General features: G+C 39.7%; 1 protein-coding gene across 3 annotated transcripts in view; it reads left to right on the forward strand.

The window, feature by feature from the left end:
- The window catches only part of fnip1 (folliculin interacting protein 1), a 39,355-nt gene that overhangs the window by 9,709 nt on the left and 12,537 nt on the right, over positions 1-17,109 (forward strand). The window contains exons 1-11 of one of the 3 annotated variants that reach the window (XM_085364646.1): positions 338-450; positions 4,715-4,844; positions 8,241-8,378; positions 8,710-8,810; positions 9,115-9,189; positions 9,346-9,437; positions 10,418-10,501; positions 12,432-12,503; positions 13,631-13,766; positions 15,062-15,263; positions 15,637-15,722. In XM_085364646.1, coding sequence (XP_085220772.1) covers positions 440-450; positions 4,715-4,844; positions 8,241-8,378; positions 8,710-8,810; positions 9,115-9,189; positions 9,346-9,437; positions 10,418-10,501; positions 12,432-12,503; positions 13,631-13,766; positions 15,062-15,263; positions 15,637-15,722 — 1,127 coding nt within the window. In that variant the 5' untranslated portion in view covers positions 338-439. Of the gene's footprint in view, positions 1-337; positions 451-4,714; positions 4,845-8,240; positions 8,379-8,709; positions 8,811-9,114; positions 9,190-9,345; positions 9,438-10,417; positions 10,502-12,431; positions 12,504-13,630; positions 13,767-15,061; positions 15,264-15,636; positions 15,723-17,109 lie in introns of those variants that run through there. The other 2 variants (XM_085364645.1, XM_085364647.1) reach the window with 2 other exon arrangements.

Below are 17,109 nucleotides of genomic sequence, written 5' to 3' on the forward strand. Positions count from 1 at the left end.
CTGAAGTTCAAGTTGTGGGGAACTTCATTGACAAGATTTGGCAGCTTTATGCTCTTTCTTACCCCAAATGTTTTTTATATGCAGTTTGTTCTACAAGAGAAAAAAATGCATGTTTAAATTAATTGGAGAAAGAAAGAGAAAGCTGATGAATAAGGGAGAGAGGAAAAAAAAGAGCGGGATTCAGAAACAACAGACGAACAAGTCCCTACTGTCACTCTCTTATCACAGCGCTTTCTGGCTGTCAGCGGTCCAGACTCAGTGCTGTTGCCGCCTCGGTACTGTCCAGCACACACAGTGTTCCTGCGATCACCTGATAGTCTCATGTTGTTGTGTGAATTTAGTTCACCGCTATTCTTAGAACCTGGTTTGACTTGGAGAGGAGAAGCAAGAGAGGAATAGAGAGAGGGGAGAGGGCTGGGGAAAGACTGGCAGACTCGCAATGATGCCCAGGTAGGAGTCGGTAATGTTTAACCTGGCCTTTATGCATCCAAGTGGGCACGGTGGTGTTCGTTAAAGGAGGTTTGTGTACAATGCTTGTGCTGTTACCCTTAAGTTTGTTTTCTGCCCGAGTGTTGGGAGCTACAATGTGCCAGCTGGCTGTTACAAGCAAGACCGTAAGAAAGGCAGTCGCTTTTTAACTGTCAGCCTCAGTGGCATTGAACAAGATTGATTCTATCTGTTGAGGTCAAGTTACATAATATAGATTACTGAGTTTGTGGTGAAGCATGCCTGTTGGTTTTGGGTGAGGGGAAAAAACACTGCTCATGTATTTGGGTGGAGTTTCTGTTTTATATCTATGTAATGTCAAATTGATAACTGTTGCCACAAAAGAAGGTGATTCACTCATTTTACATCCTGATTGTTTCCATCTTGTTTTGTTTAGTTTTCTTTGTTGTTGTTTTTTTTAATGAAACATGCAGAAAACATTCATGGGTGGAATGTTTTTTGGGGATTTTTTTTTTCTATCAACAGGTTGCTCAAGGAAATGAAACCTTTTTACACCTGTGGTGCTCAGAATTTGAGTCACTTTTGGTTCAGACAATTGCGGTCACAGCAGTACAAGCATGTAACAGTCATGAAGTCATGTGCTGCTTTTATGAATGACTCCCCTCTCTCCTCTGTCAGTGCTGTGACTGTCACAAGCTCACTGATGGGGTACTTCCTCCTTTGCACTAATTTTCCTTGTCTTTCGCTCAGTGTTGGGTTTTGTTTTTTTGTTTGTTGTTGTTGTTTTTTTTTTCTTTGTCAGATATCTATCTTTATCTCTTTAGATTTCTGGATTTTTCTAGGTCTGTTTTCTTATTGTGATCTGTTTGGCTTTTGTTCTTTGTCTTTCATGCCTGCTCTTATTGTTAAGTGCATCTTTGGTCTTTAGCTGTTTCTTATCTCCTCTTTTGAGTTTATTCTTTGTTTTTGTTTTTTGCCGGTGCTTATAAAAAGATTTGGCCTTTTTACATCTTTTTGCTTTCTGTCCTATCTTTATTTTATTTTTTTCTTTGCTTCTCTTGTCTTCTTCACTGTTATTCTTAAAACAAAGGGAGCACTGAGCCTGGCGTCAAATTATGCAGATTCATTCTGGGTTGATCTGTAAACAGCACGTCATCTTATTTTGTAAATGTCGTACCCATGTTATTTAATTGCTGTCATTTCTTCCTTGTTAGCTGTGTTAGCTATTTAAGCTCTGGAAAGATATCCGTTTGTTAAAGCAGTTTGTGAGAGTTGAAACTTCACATCTTAGATATTACTCTTAGTGCCTCTTACGTAGTGGTGTCAACCAAATTGATCTAAATTATAAACTGTTGTAATATTAATAAATTAACCACACATGAAAAGCAGTGATCCAAAGACATATGTGATACTTAGATGAGCTAAATATTGATACTATGCAATTTGAGGCCATTATGTAGGCCATAGAGGAATTATGCCACCAGTTTGGCACGTAGACTGAACAAATAATTGTTTTTTTTCCCCCTTGGATAAAATTGGAGGTGCAGCTATTCATTTATTCTAGTATTCAAGTATCCTATCGATTACTTGATTGATTGATGGAACAATCAGATAAGAAGTACTTTTGTCTTATTAAGGAGTAATAACAAGTATTAAAAAGGAAAAACGCAGGTCTGTCAGAATGAACTGATCATTGGTTTCCAGTTTAGAAATTGCAATGTTTTTAATAGTTTAACTTCTTATGATAGCTGAATGAAAACTAAACCTTTTTACGTTGATGTTTTTATGTGTAAATTATGGCCATATTAAGCTTTTCATAAACAATCACAAGGACAGAATTGTCAGGGTATACATGCAAATTAAAATGATAAAGTAACTAAAATAGCTGTTACTGTCTTTTTTTGGAAGGCTTTTTTAATAGCAGACAAAAAAAAAAAAGAGTTCTCACAGCATTGTCTCCAAGATGGGGTAGATTTGTTTTGTGTTCATTTGTATATTCATGTAAATAAATGTTACTAAAGCCTTGAAATAACAATGTTTTTCTACACCCCATGGCTCACTTTAGTCTCGCCCCTACTTGTTCCAGGTATTGCTGGAATATAAATTTGGGTGGCTGCCGACAGCCTTCATCAGGCTGCCTAATTTAAGCGCTGTCTCTCAGACCAAGTAAACAGTTCATCTGCATGTTTTATTTTAATTTCTGTAGCTTACCTTTAGTTTTTCACTGTGTAAAACAAATAGCATTGGATGGGAGTTCCCCTTTCTTGAGCACTTGGAAGGATCAAAGCAAATTATTTTTACTTTAAGGGCTTTTTTAAATAATTGAGTTTTCCGAGTTACCCAGTGAGTCATTGCAGCCTTAGATAAAATCATATCGTTAAAAAAAAATGCTGAATGCTGGCGATGCATTTCATTGTTTAGTGCCGACCATATGGCTCTGGGCATGGTCTCCCTCCTGTATTTCTACTTCTCAAAGCACCACATGACTTTGGTTTGACAAGTTAACACTAAGGCTGCATCATAAAACCCCCTCCTCTTGCTACTCTGCAGGACTGAATAAGTTAGCCTGTCAGAATGCTGATCATATTTTGACATTAGTGTTTGGTAAATAGTAGCTCACATGCAAGGCATAGACCTTTTCTCTTGGACACATCACCATGCATGACAACACAGGTATTCCCTGCCCCATTGAAGTTCACTTCCTACAAAAATGGAATCCTGCTTTTGAATGTGTGTGTGCTATTTTGATGGCAAGATTGATGGACTTAACAGTTCTTTTTCCACCCCTCCCCGTCAGCCCATTTACTATAAACACTTGTGTTTAGGGACACTCCCTGCTCCCCAATAAAAGGCTATATTTAGGTCAAGCTCTGTGCCCATCTGCCTGACCCATCTATCCTTCAGATCAGAAAGAAATCCCCTACCATCATTCAGTCGATCCAATATCCTGTCATCTTTATAGCTGTCACTAAATCAACCAGGGGGCCGAGTTTCCCCAAAAGCACATGAGGATTCTGGGAGCCTAATGAATGGCAGCTATTAGTCACAGTGAGTTGTAAATATACAACATCATCCTTCAAGTATTACCTGAGATGGCCATCATTAATGAGATGAGCTGAGTGAAACCACAGGTTACTTAGCAACAACCATGGAGCTCTGGCTCCCTGTAAATGGCTTAACTGTTACTTAACAGCGGTCCAGCGATTCCTGCCAGAAGAAGAGTACTGGCATGAAATTTCACAGCAGTTTACAGATACTCTAAATTTCCAATGTGGCTCAAAGTCTTATTAACTATTTGTGTATTGTAATGATCTTAAGAATTTGCATTTGTGAAAATGACTTTTCATTTAAAGAAAGCCAAAAGTTGTATTTGTGCTCACAGTTTTTTAATCATGCTGTAATTCTGGCAGTGGATGATGGCTTAGCAACTTGTCAATGACGAATCAAGTCATCTAGTTGAATTGCAAAGTGGTCACACAGGCTGATTAGTTACATGTGCATCTGTGAAGGTACGTGCTGGAAAGAAAAGGCATACTTTGTATTATATTGTTAATGTGTTTGCTTTCTTTAATCCAGTTACATGACTGTCTTGGGTGACTTCTTTCTAGCTAGGTACACCATGAATCCGTTAGGGTTAGACTGGTAGTACGTTCTCATGGCACACTTTGTGTCTCCCTATTGACTCTGGTATGACATGGGTGAATGACAGCTGTGGCATGGAGAACACTGGCTCTGCCATAGCTGTGGGATGAGTGACGGCTTAAACTGTGCTTATTACAAGGTTGAAAGCATGTCAGATTTACATTTTCTCTTATGCACTGAGCTCTTCCAGTTTTCTGCAAATGAGAATTTTGCTTTGCAACAAACTCAAGTACAACTCCAAAACATCAGCTTCAAAGATATGCTTAGGATCCACAATGTCAATGTTCAAGTTGCATTACTGCAAATGTTCTTTGCAACCTTTACAGTAATGCTGTAATGTCTCCTATGTTTGTAATTCAAAACATTAGAGCAGGACTGCATCTTGTATGTGTATGTGATTTTGATTTTATAATCCACAAAGTTATGTTTTTGCTCTGCGTATTAGTTTCTGCGCCAGATTGTTTCAGAAGGTATTTTGTTACCACATTATGATGTTGTTATTAATGTACAGGTTTCTTGGATATGGCCCATAAACCATCGTGTGTGTGTGTGTGTGTGTGTGTGTGTGTGTTAATTCACTCCCATGTGATCCCACTTTTCTCTGTCCATTATTCCTCCCATTTAGCTGGCCACTTCCCCAGTTGGAGCCCAGTCAGATCAGGCTGATAGTGTACCAGGACTGCGAGAGGCGTGGCAGAAATGTCCTGTTTGACTCCGCCGCCAAAAAAAGGGCTACGGAGGAAACCCCCATTACTGTAAGTCGTATGTCATTTTTGTTGTTGTTGTTTTCGTTTCCCCCTTCATCTTTATGTGCTTGTGAGCTGCTGACATTTGGGACATTTCCTAATTGCTGATTTTAAAACAAAAAATAAATAAACAAAGAGGTTCCCACGGGAACAAATGATGCACTAAAATAGCTACAGACGCTGTTGCAAAGTCTAAAATCTTTGTAAAAATTGATGTATTTACAACTACTAACTTTTTTTTTAAGACCTTAAACTTTGACCTCGAAAGCTCAAAGAAAGTTATTGTAGATGAAGAAAGATAAAAGCAGTGAGACATAGGCAGGCGCAAAACAGAAACCAGTCACGCTGCCGTGACATACAGAAAGTCATGTGCCTGATTCACAAAGTCCAGAGGACACTAGCTGCACCTTAACCTGTACTACACCTCACTTCCCCACAGAAAGTTAAAAGACAGGGAGTGCACCTGGTTGGGCTGTTTGTGAGTTTGTCTTTTTGTTTAAGATAAGGAATTTCTTTTTCACAAAAAACCTGCTGAATGAATACTTATAAGTACTCTTATAGTCAGCATTCTAGGGCAAGAATGCCACAAAGGCCATTATTACCTGAAAACTCTTCAAACAGGAAGTGTCTTTGTTTGTGTCACTAAGCCTAGATTTAGACTTAATTGCCAGCACACCCATCTAGTGAGACTTGAAGATGGAAACTAACTAACTTATGCCATATAACTACCAGCTTTGGGTATATTTTTGAGTTGGTCACAGTCACTGCTTTTACCCTTTTTATTTCTTTGTAACATAACTAATATTTTTATACTGCTGCTGTTTGTTCCTTTCTGGCCCTGACCGGTTTGTTCTGGTGCTGTTATCTCCACTAATAATAATAATCGCGTCAGCTGACAGCCCATGTGTAAGCAGCATTCTTTCATCCTCACATGACAGCCATGTCACTCAGTTTTCTGTTGTTGTTTTTTTTTTTCCTCCTCCCTTTCCTTTGTATTTATCTTATTTTGTTTCAAGCATTTTAATTTATTTACCTAAATGTGTCATCTCTGCCTTCTCTAGCTGCCTCCTTTTAATCTATATCACTGTGATGGCCTCATTAGCGTCCTCTGCTTTTTCTAAAATAATCTGGTTGTTTTTGTCCTCTACATTATCCGTCTAACAGTTTTATATATATTTATAAGTCACTCTCTATCTTTACAACTGTTAGCTGCAGTCAGATGATATATATATACGTGCACTTACTGGCATTTAAAGATTGTTTTAATATCAAATCTCACTGGATCATCTATTGCTGTTATCACGTTCACCTGTTCTCACTTGCTCTTGCATATGAGAAAATGACTTTTCTCTACCATTGCTTCACACATCTGTCTTAACCTGCCTAATCTTTCTCTGTACCTCAGCTGTCTTTCTTTTGGTCCTTGTTGTCCTCCATAATATACCCTGCCTCCCTTCCTCCTGTCTTTCATGTCTTTTGACTTCTCATTATACACTTCCCTGTTCTTTCTCCTCTCATTTTACTATCTCTTCTGTTGCCTCCATATTTTAGGACTGTGTTTTGCTTCCCCTTAGGTTTGTTTCTTTGTCTGCTGACCAGGTTTCCTCTGCTTTGCCATACCTTCTCTTGCATGACTCATCCACTTATCTCATTATCATATCTATAAGTTTGACATATTGCAGGCACACGTTCACTTCCTGCTTTGCTATATGGCCACCTGACATTGAAATTAGGATGGTATATTTGCTTAACTTCCTGAACTCATTCACCTCAACTTATTGAAGCGTTACATTTAAATTGGACCTGGGCCACGTACTGTATACAGTAACAAAAGCAAGAGTTATGTTGTGTGTATGTTTACATGTCTTGCAGAGTGACATTTGTTTGCAGTGAGTACATAGATACTGCACCGACCCTGCTTACTGCATTATGTGTTTGTTGCTTGGGTTTGAGTCAATATTTTTGGTGCATTCTGCAGCATTAGGCCTTTGCCAGTTACTCTTTTCTCACATGACAGGTTTTTGGCAATTCGGATGAATTTATTTTTGAGAAGAGATTACAGCTGCAAAGCACAGAAAAACAGAATGACTAATAGAGAAACAAGGGACCAAGCAAGAGAAGCTGGACAAGGGGAGATATATGTGATGGGGTCAGCAAGAGTCAGGAATGAAGAGAAAGAGGGGAGATAGTGGGGAAGAGGAAACTGCAAGAAAATGGAGAGGAAAAAATGGAAGACGGCACTTGTTCTGATATAGAAATAGATTTTCAAAGGAGAGGAAAAAAGCTGCAGAAATTGGAGAGGGATGAAGTTAGAGCAGTTGAGGGAGTGGAGAGTGGAAGGGGGAGGGAGGGAATGATTGCAGTGCTGCTCAGTCACGAGTTTTCGAAAGAGTCATATGACTGGCAGTCACATGCTTGCGGAGTCTGTGTACATACCTCACACTGCACTGCAGCAGACACACACACACACACATCCGTGTGCCTGTTTGCCACATGCATGTTCGCAGTGGCTTCATAACCGTGTCTGTGCTGCAAAATGACCTTTATAAGTGAAAGAAAACATAAGCTGTATGCAGCAGGATTACGTAATGAAGCACAAACCGTCCTTCTACTTCTTTGCCTGTTTTCCTTCTCTCCTTCTCTCATGCTGTTTTTCTCTCACAGCATCTCATATTCCCTCTGTGTTCTTCTCTTTTTCACTGTCAGCAACAGTGGTTTCAAGTGAGCCATTACCAGAGCCTAGTCACTAAAAAGAAACCTCACACACACCCTCTCCCTCCCCTTCCACCCTCCCTAATGCATTCCTCTTGAATAGTCTGCCAAGTTAAGAAGGCACATGACACAGGCTGATTGAGATCACATTGCTTTTAGCTAGCTGTTTATACAAGTACCTCTAGATTGGGTTTCTGTGGCTTTTGACCTATATTTTAACTGTATTTATGTTTCTCAACTAAAAGCTTTACTTCTTATGATGATTTTTGATTGTAAGAAGTCAAGGGTCCAATTTGAAACTCTGTATAAAATGGATGAAGAACACTCTTGGATATGTACTCTCTTTATGCTTACGTTAATAGTGGTCTGTATAATTGATAAACACCCCACAATACAATCTTAATGACCTCGTCTCTATTTCCACATGTGCAATTTGTTGCTACATGAATGTCATTAAGAGCCAAATATGTTCAACCCTCCTGTCTTGTGATTTCAGCTCAGGGTTGTAGGTCATTTGCAGTAGATGCTTCATATTTATGCTGCTTTTGTTTTTTTGTTTGGTCTCTAATTAGTCACAAGGATGAAAAGTTGCAAAACAAAAATCAACAACTAATAGTAGAGGTAAATAAGTCTGCATTCTTGGCAGTTGGGTCTATAATATTCTATATTTTGATTTTTTTTTTTATCTTGCAGAGCGCCGAGTCCCAGGTGAAGATGTTTGGAAAATGCTGCCAGCTTCGTCCTACAGGAGGCAGCAGCAGTTCCCTGGACAGCTCCTCTTCCTGCACCTCGGAAACCAAGGAATCCAAGGAGCAAGGCCTCCGCTTCCAGGTAACGCAGGACTGAGATTGTTTAAATGAAGTACTCTTCTACAAAGACATATCCATAAACACACAAATGTAAACTGTGCTTGTATACTTTATGGTCCTTGGGGAGCACTCTTCAATTTAGTTTGAAGTTTGTTGCATGTTTCAGTCACAAGTTTTGATTTGCTGGTATCATTTGAGATCAAACTGCTGAAGTAAATTGTGTGCAATCTCCCCCGTTTATATTAAGTGCTAAATGAATAACTGCTATGATGCCTTAAGAATTTGCACAATGTGATTGTGTCGGTGTCTAATGCCTAGAGGTTACAATATCAAAATATTTCTTTCCTTTCCAGGGTTCAAGGTGTTCATCAGATGTGGTTATGCTGGGTGAAATGATGTTTGGCTCTGTGGCCATGAGCTACAAAGGCTCTACACTTAAAATCCACCAGATAAGGTAAAAAGAAAAGGAATGCATGAATGACTTTCTCCTCACTGCTGTTTCCTGAGTTTAAAAAAAAGCAAACATTAAATATTCTAGTTCTGAACAAAGGGACTTTTAGAAACTTGTTGAAACTATGGGATATCTGATCCTTACGTTTTCTGAGACCAAACAGTTTTAAGGTCAAGTGAAGGTGATAATAGGATCCAGGAAGAAAATAAGTTGTGAATTGATTAGGTAGAAGAAGAAACACACAACCATAAACATGAACAAAGCACATATACTAATGATCTTTGTTCCTGCACCATCATCATATCAGATCACCACCTCAGCTGATGCTGAGTAAAGTCTTCACTGCCAGGACCGGAGGCAGCGTGTACGGCAGCCTGAACACGTAAGCATTTGCAAGCTTATCAACACACGCTGTGACTCCTATGCAGAACTCTGTCATAAACCAAGATATGCCAGTATTCTCCAATCCACAATACAAGTGTTGTTGGCAACAATCCTTATAAATGTTCTGCTGGCTTTCTCTGTTCGTCCCACACAGGTTGCAGGACAGCCTGGAGTTCATTGGACAGGACAACAACACCCTAAAGCCTGATCAAAACACTGGGCCCAACAGTCTGCTAGGGAACATAGGTAACCATGGCAATCTAGTGCCGTGCCAAACCTTTTATTTTTGTGCCATGTGTGATCATTTCTCTTCCTCTGTACAAATTATGAGTAGATTACCAAGTCACTTTTTCTTTAATGTAATCATAGAGAGAAATTGCTCTATATCTTTATGTAATGTGTTTGTTTTTGTTCATTTTTTGGACTTGTTAAATATATACAAATGCATATTTAATTTTACCTTCATGGCATTTTGTTTGAAAGGCTCAACTCTGTAAAGTGTTGAATTTTGTTGCTTATTTATTTTATCGGAAGTTGAAGTTTTTCACCTTTAAGCTCCACCATTGCGGCCTCCCAGGGCGCTCTTTGCCAACAGCTTTTCTTTACAGCTACGTCTACCCTAAACTGGCGCAAGATTTCTCAGTTGGTAAACAGAATCGGCCATTCTATGAAACACTTAAGGCATTCTAGTATTTGTGCTCTCGTGCTTCACTGATCCTTATGATGACCGACTGTGCTACAGGTGGTGAAATTTGAGTGTTGGTTTTTGATGGTCAGTACATTGTCTGTGCAGCCAACTGATTTAGGCTTAGGCTGTGAAATGCTTCTGCTACAAAGATGAGCATAAAAGCCTGATTTTTAAAAAGCTCAAATGAAGAACTGTTGGCGAAGTTTCTAATTTGTGCAGATTCTCTGTCATCCTCACAGAAAAGACATCTAGTTACATACATCAAAGCTGAAAATCTAACCAATTACGAAACCTGCTTTAAAAAAAAAAAAACGTATATGGTGCATTTTTTGTGAGCGATGCCACCTCTCTTGTCTGCCTGGTTGTTTATTTCATTTCAAACTAAAAATTTCCTGTAACTAATGAGACTTTCAAACAATAGGAGGCAGTGATATTTCCTCCTCCATTCACTAATCATGGTTCGTGTTTTTTGTCCTTTTTTTTTTTTTCTTCCCTTCCTCCCTTTCTTCTTTTCCATGTTTTTGTTTGTGCTGCGCAGGATTTTCTCAGCTCTGCAGCCCTCGACGGGCCTTCTCTGAACAGGGCCCGCTACGCCTCATCAAGAGCGCTTCTTTCTTTTCAGGTTGGCGCTCAAAACTGACCATGATTGCTGTGTGTCAGTTGCATGCGTATCTGTAGACTGAAGTTTAAGTAACGGTGGTTGCATTGGATGCCTCTCAGCAACTGCATGCCTGGGTAGTGATTCTTGCATTAGCAGTGATAGTATTCGAGACATAGCTTGCAATGGCACTAAGCATCTGCAAATAACTTGGGTCAGATAGGACGTGCAAAAAATTTAAAGGCAAGTGGCACTGAGTAAATGAAAAGGCAGTTCTTTAAACGAGGATTGAGGTGTCTTGGAGCCATACTCAAAGACACCTCATGTCCTTAAGCTTCATCTCTGCTTCTTCACGTAAACCACAAGGAAACTAGGAAACGGTGGAGGGAATGTGTATTCCTTCAGGCATTTGCAGCCTCACAAACAAGAACTTGACTCATTAGCCATAAAGCTGTCTCAAATCATGTATATACTTTATCTGACCCATGTCTGCAGGTGGATAACACACAGGAATGCATGAGGGTTCGCTGGTGTCGGTGGCTGTAGTATTAGTTATTTTTACAGTTTCATGTCCTCCTGTTTCTGTTATGTACTCACATACTTTTACTAACATGTTGTCTTTGACAGTGCCTGTCATACTTGGGCAATGCTTTTAGGCTTGATGTGCAGTGGGCTGTTTTTAAGTTCTTTTTTCCCCCTTTCAAAATCTTTTCTCATTTACGCCAATGAAATTGTAGCAACAGTCTCACTTCCTGGCTGTTGTGCAAAGTAAAATAGCCATAATGAAGAATTTTCTACCATCTGTGTCTATCACACACGCTTAATATGCAACTTGAAGCTGTTCCTCACAGAATAGGTCTTGTTTGGGGGCTTTGTTAATCTTTGATATGCTGCTGATTAAGTTTGGGACCAATCAGATACTTCCTTGATTGTATTGAAAGTTGTATAACCATCTAAATCAAATCTCCAAACATTACTGTATTTTACATTGCAATCAATACCTTTGCCACACTTCAGTAGTGGTTATCACTACCTCCATGTTTCCCATTTGGGGTTAGGCAACCTTTTTCCATGGTAATCTGGTAAGAGTTATAAAAAAGTGTTTTACTTGGCATGCAATATTTTTCATACACATCCTTCTAAGGACATCCTTGCATTTGCGCTGGTATGCAATATTGCAGTGATTAAAGAGCACCAAGATCATTTCAGCCATTTGCGTTTGTGGGTTTCACCTCTCATTTTTCCTATTTTCTTTCCGTCAGTATGTTGACATTAAGTGCAGACACACTCTGTGATATCTGTGTTACGGGGTTGTTGTAGAGGGAAGTCGGCGCTGCAGCAGATGATGTTGATAGTGACACCGAGTGAGCTGTTGAGTAACAGTCTATTACAACAGTAGTGCTTTTCACCTTATTTGTCTTCCTTGTGACACTTCCTGTTTTTGGAGTTGGAAAACAAAGGTTGCTAACTAATGACATGAGAATCAATCGGGAGCGCCCACTCCCCAGCAGAGAGTAGTTCAGCACCTGCTGGAGGTTAAAGCCTTTTTTATGGAGTTCTGAGTACTGCTCCGTTGGCTATTTTAAGATATTTCAACCCCATCTCTGCTGTATTGGCTCATTGCACTCATTATTTTGATTCTAATCAAGAAAAACAACTCTTCTGCTTTGTGGTTGCTAGTCCAAGAGTTAATGTTACACATCTAAAAGCATTAGCATCTTGTGTATTATAATGCAACATTGTAAATCTCTAACATAGTGGCGATAACAGCATCTTCAACATGTTTGGTGCTCCAGTTCGTTAATAACATTTTTCTTGTTCACACAGGTCATTATTTTATTTTTTATTTTTTTGTTTATTATCCTCCCTTATTTCCATTTTCTGCCCTACTTTCTCTTCACCCACTCTCACCCTTAACTTTTCCCTTTCTCTCTCTTTCCTGTTTTTCCTCCAGGCCACAGTCACCCTATGGACATGCCTGGCCGAGGGCTGTACGACGAGAGGGACAGTGGCATCGCCAGGTCTGGTACGTTAATGAGACTAGGCGCCAAAGCCTGGATTGACCTACACTCACACCACTTTCAGTCCCACAGCTGAGTTTTGAATTACGCCTACATTTAATCTGATCAAGACTAAAGAGGTCAAGGAACAGAGAACATTGAGAGTATGTCAGGAAGATACTGGGTCATTACACTCTACATAAAACCACACAGAAAGAAATAAAAGCATGGTGGAAGATGGTGTTGAGGTGAATACATAGCTTCTGAGGTCTGGAAAAGTTTGTCCTGTGGAAACTGACCCCTGTCTCCCAGGCTCTCCTTTAGCCCCACCCCTTCAAACATCACCACGTCCTATTGGAATGACTGGTACGAGGAGAATTGTACATTCAGCACGAGACCCATGTTTAAGCAGAGAGTTAAATATATCGTCGCTCGATACTAGCTTTTCTAATTTAAGAACTCTGCGTCTTTTTTTGACTTTCTCCACCTCTGTACTGTGGTTAGGCTGGAGAGGGTTTTTTGCTGCTGCAACACTCTTATCAGTTTTCTCCTTACAAGATGTACACATTCATTCAGTTATCTCTCTTTATCTCTTAAAACAAACACACAATATCACACACCAACTAAATGGTTCATGTGACCAGTGATCAGTGCGTCCTGTCAGGGCTGTAAATAACCCTGTGATCAAGGCCTGTAGAGAGAGAGAGTGTGTGTGTGTGTGTGTGTGTGTGTGTGTGTGTGTGTGTGTGTGTGTGTGTCAGTGTCATTATCATGCCAAGCTTGGTGTAAAGCCAGTTTGTCAAACAACTGCAGCATGTGACTATGAGCAAGCTTGCTGACATTAGCGCTCATATCAAAGGTATTCAGTAATTACAGTCTGCGTTTGTGGAAACCAAGAAAAAAGATTGAATGTTTGAGGATTCATTTGTTTGTTTTCGGTGTACCAGTTTTCTTTTCTTTTTTTTTCTCTCCTTCTCTCTTAGATTGAGAGCACTGTTTTCAAGTCTGTCTGGCTGTGTTTTTGTGTATGATGTCTCATTGAAACTGAGTACTCTACACACTTGTTGTCTGACTAATTTGTGCCTTTTTTACTCTTCTGTCTCAACCATTCCCTCTGTCTGTTCCCTACTCCTTTCCTTATCTTTCATTGTAGCTTCCTTGAGCAGCCTGTTGATCACTCCCTTCCCATCCCCGAGCTCGTCCTTGACCAGCAGCTGTGCGTCCAGTTACCAGCGCCGATGGCTCCGCAGTCAAACAACCAGCCTAGAAAACGGCGTCTTCCCCCGATGGTGAGATGCATGCAGACATACATCTGTTTAAAAAAACAAAACAAAAACAAAACGAATATTAATTAAAATAAATATTCCAGTCAATAAAAACTGTGTAAATGAGGAAAGACACAACAGAAAATAAAGCAGGGCAGTTTTGCAGTAGAAAAACAAACATAAACCATTTGCCAGACATGCAAGCAAGTACACAAAAACATTAGGGTATCAGCTGATGACTTCTCCATATTTAAAAAATTGAGACTTCATTTGATTTCACTTCAACATTTGTAAAGTTATAAAACACTTAAAGGAAATGAAAATGTCCATCACAGAGTTTAAGGCTCAAAATTATGTTTCTGACCAACTTGGATATAATTACATTCATTACCACAGAAAATTCTAGCGATTATAAAAACATACAAACAAAAGAAACAAACTTAAAAGCTAGAAGGAAAAAAAGATGATCAGAAATGGTTTCTGAATTAATTATTTACTAGTAAATTATTTGTTTTGTTGATTTGCCAGCTGATTGATATGGTTTCACTCTAATCCAGATACACAAGTCAGCTTTCCCAGAAGTCACACTCAGAGTCTCTCCTCCCAATCACAAGCGCCCAGTGGTCTTTCACCCCTATTCAGGGCCCCTGTCTGGCTTTTGTAAAGTTTATCCTACTAGGACTTCCTCCGAATCCAGCAGGCAGCTGGGAAAAACGCGCACACACTGCTGCTGTTAGTAACAACACTGTGACTAGACGGGATGCAGTATTGGTCTGCTGCAATCAAAGTAGCTGTCAGCCTCTGGTTGTCCTCTGGTTCACCCGGACCACCAAGTCTCTTTGTGTTTTCCAAGTTTTTTTCCTCCTTTTTGGTGGCAGTATATAGAATTACCTATACTGTACTAATGATGCATAAAAGTATATAGTTAAAACACTTTGCTCCAGCACTACCTTTGTACAGACACAGGGTTGTAAATAATCAGTAAAACTTGGGGCACCTGTAGGGATTGTTAACATTAACTTTTCAGTTAATCTGAACTGAATAATCTCTAACCTCCTAAACACATAATTTACTCACTCTGAAGTCATTAAATATTACAAAATATAAGTAAATATAAAGAAATGTTGATGGGTTGGGGTTTGTTTTTGTTTTTTTTTGGGGGGGGGGGGGGGGTTTGCCAGTAATGAATGAATGTTTTATGCAAGGTGAGATGTAACAAATTTAGCTGGATTTGGATTCACAAGGCGAAGTGTTATATACACATTTCCTCCTCTAGCCTTGCTGTAAAGTTGACTCCATGCGAATCCTATCCTCCTTAGGTCGGTGGAGGAGAGCTTCAACATGTCGGATGAAAGCGGCGGTCCAAGTCTGGGTGTGATTCGGAAGAAGAAGATAGCCATAGGTGTCATCTTCACGCTGTCCCCCAATGCTGAGGAAAACAGCCGCTTCCAAGATTTCTTCTTCTCTCACTTTCCACTCTTTGAAAGCCACATGAACAAACTAAAGAGTGCAATTGAGCAGGTAAGTTAAAGGGATGGAATTTCATTTGAGGCCAACTTTTTATTGCAGTTTTAAGTTCCTATCCACCTCCCTGAATGATGATGTAGAGATAAGTTTTCCTGCAAAATCTAATGCATTAACAATGACATGAATGGAACAAAACATACAAACCAGCACTGTTTGCTGCTGTAATGAGCAGAGCTGCTGTCAGATTGACCGGTCAATAGTCATGCCTTTTTATATCTGCGGTTCTGTTTACTGGTGTCTGTTGTTGGCACTGTAAGAGCTCTGGTAGATTTCCAGTGTTAGCCAGTCTTCTCCTTTACAAGTTCTTTAGTTTGACAGCTTTGTTGCCAAATATCTAAAAGTGCATGCGTGTTGTGTCGCTCTCAAGGCCATGAAGATGAGTCGGCGGTCAGCTGATGCCAGCCAGAGGGCTCTGGCTTACAGCCGAATGGTGGAGGGACTCAACGAATTCAGGTTGGACAACATATTCTATTTACTCACTTAAATATATAAGTGATCTTACAGAGTGTAGTTTCTCTCACTTTTTTAATTACAAGCTTTTGTTTTGAACACTTCTTAAAACAAAGCTGGGTTTTTTTTAGGAAGTGTTTATCCATGCAATAAGGGATGTTACATAACAGGGCAGAACTTAAGCATAAACCCTAGTAATAACTTTGAGTGACAAAAACAATGTATACAAGTGCTCATAGCTTTCTTAAAACAAAATGGTTGCATTGACACTGTAGGCTCTTTCTGTTAACCAAAGTCAGCTGTTTAATCAGTTTCAGTCATTTAATATACATTAATATACAATGTATTTGGGAAACTGATGATTTTTTTCAACTTCTACTAGAGCTGGGCGATAGAACGATAACGATATGTATCGCGATATAACTTTTACTCGATAGAGAAATTAAGCTATCGCGATAGACCTCGCCGCTCTTGTCCTCTTAAAAAAAAAAAAAAAAAAAAAAGGTCAGCCGATCCAAATTCAGTAGCGCAGAGCTGAACCAATCACAGCCGCAGCGTCACGTCGCGTGACTTGCTACGTACAGCACAAGTGCCAAGCCGCACGTGTGTTTGTTTGGGAAGCAGCCAGCGCGTAATGGAGGAAATGAGTGTGCCGACTAGAAAAATCAACCGAGCGTGACCGAAGAGAAAACCGATGATGGTTCCAATGCCGGAGAGATTGTCGAACGGAAGAGCCATAGAAATTCCGTAGTTTGAAGGTATTTCGGCTATTTCAAGTCTGACAAAAACCAGAGTAGCGTGCACTGTAAATTGTGCCGAAAGCAAGTCTGGAAATACAATAAACTGGTGCATGCGTCACACTGTGCGCCACGTTATTGTTTCGGTGAAATGAATTTCTACAATACTGTTAATTCTACTCTCTGCAGTGTTTAAATGCTTACATATACACACAGTTACTGTCCCTCCACGCATACGACTCGGTTCTGCTTCTATGCCGCAGCTTTGTTTACTTTTTCCCACCGAGGCTTCTAGACTTCTGATTGGCCAACATTTCTGCACGGTTAGGAATCTAGCGCCACCTGCTGCTTTGGCATGTTCATAGCAGCGTTTTCCTTCATTTCTGCCTTTACGTGTGAACGGGATTATTTTTTAAAACGAAAAGGGAAAATCTCAGTTTTCAAAAATACCCGTGTACGTGTGGACGTAGCCTCAGTCTCTGACTGGAAGCGCTAATTCATCATTCGGCTTTTGTCAGACTAAAGTAACTGTTAAAACTGTTTGAAAAGCTAAGCTATACAACAAGGAGAGATTGAGAATTTCCTTTTAGTTCTCAGTTTATTTGATATTGACAAAAGTTAGTCAGTTTTGTCTGTTCTTCTGTAAAACAAAC

This window comes from Diplotaxodon limnothrissa, linkage group LG10, assembly GCF_057381915.1.
Source record: "Diplotaxodon limnothrissa isolate DT_005_m linkage group LG10, D_limnothrissa_male_GT1.1, whole genome shotgun sequence".
In the NCBI taxonomy this organism is placed as follows: domain Eukaryota; kingdom Metazoa; phylum Chordata; class Actinopteri; order Cichliformes; family Cichlidae; genus Diplotaxodon; species Diplotaxodon limnothrissa.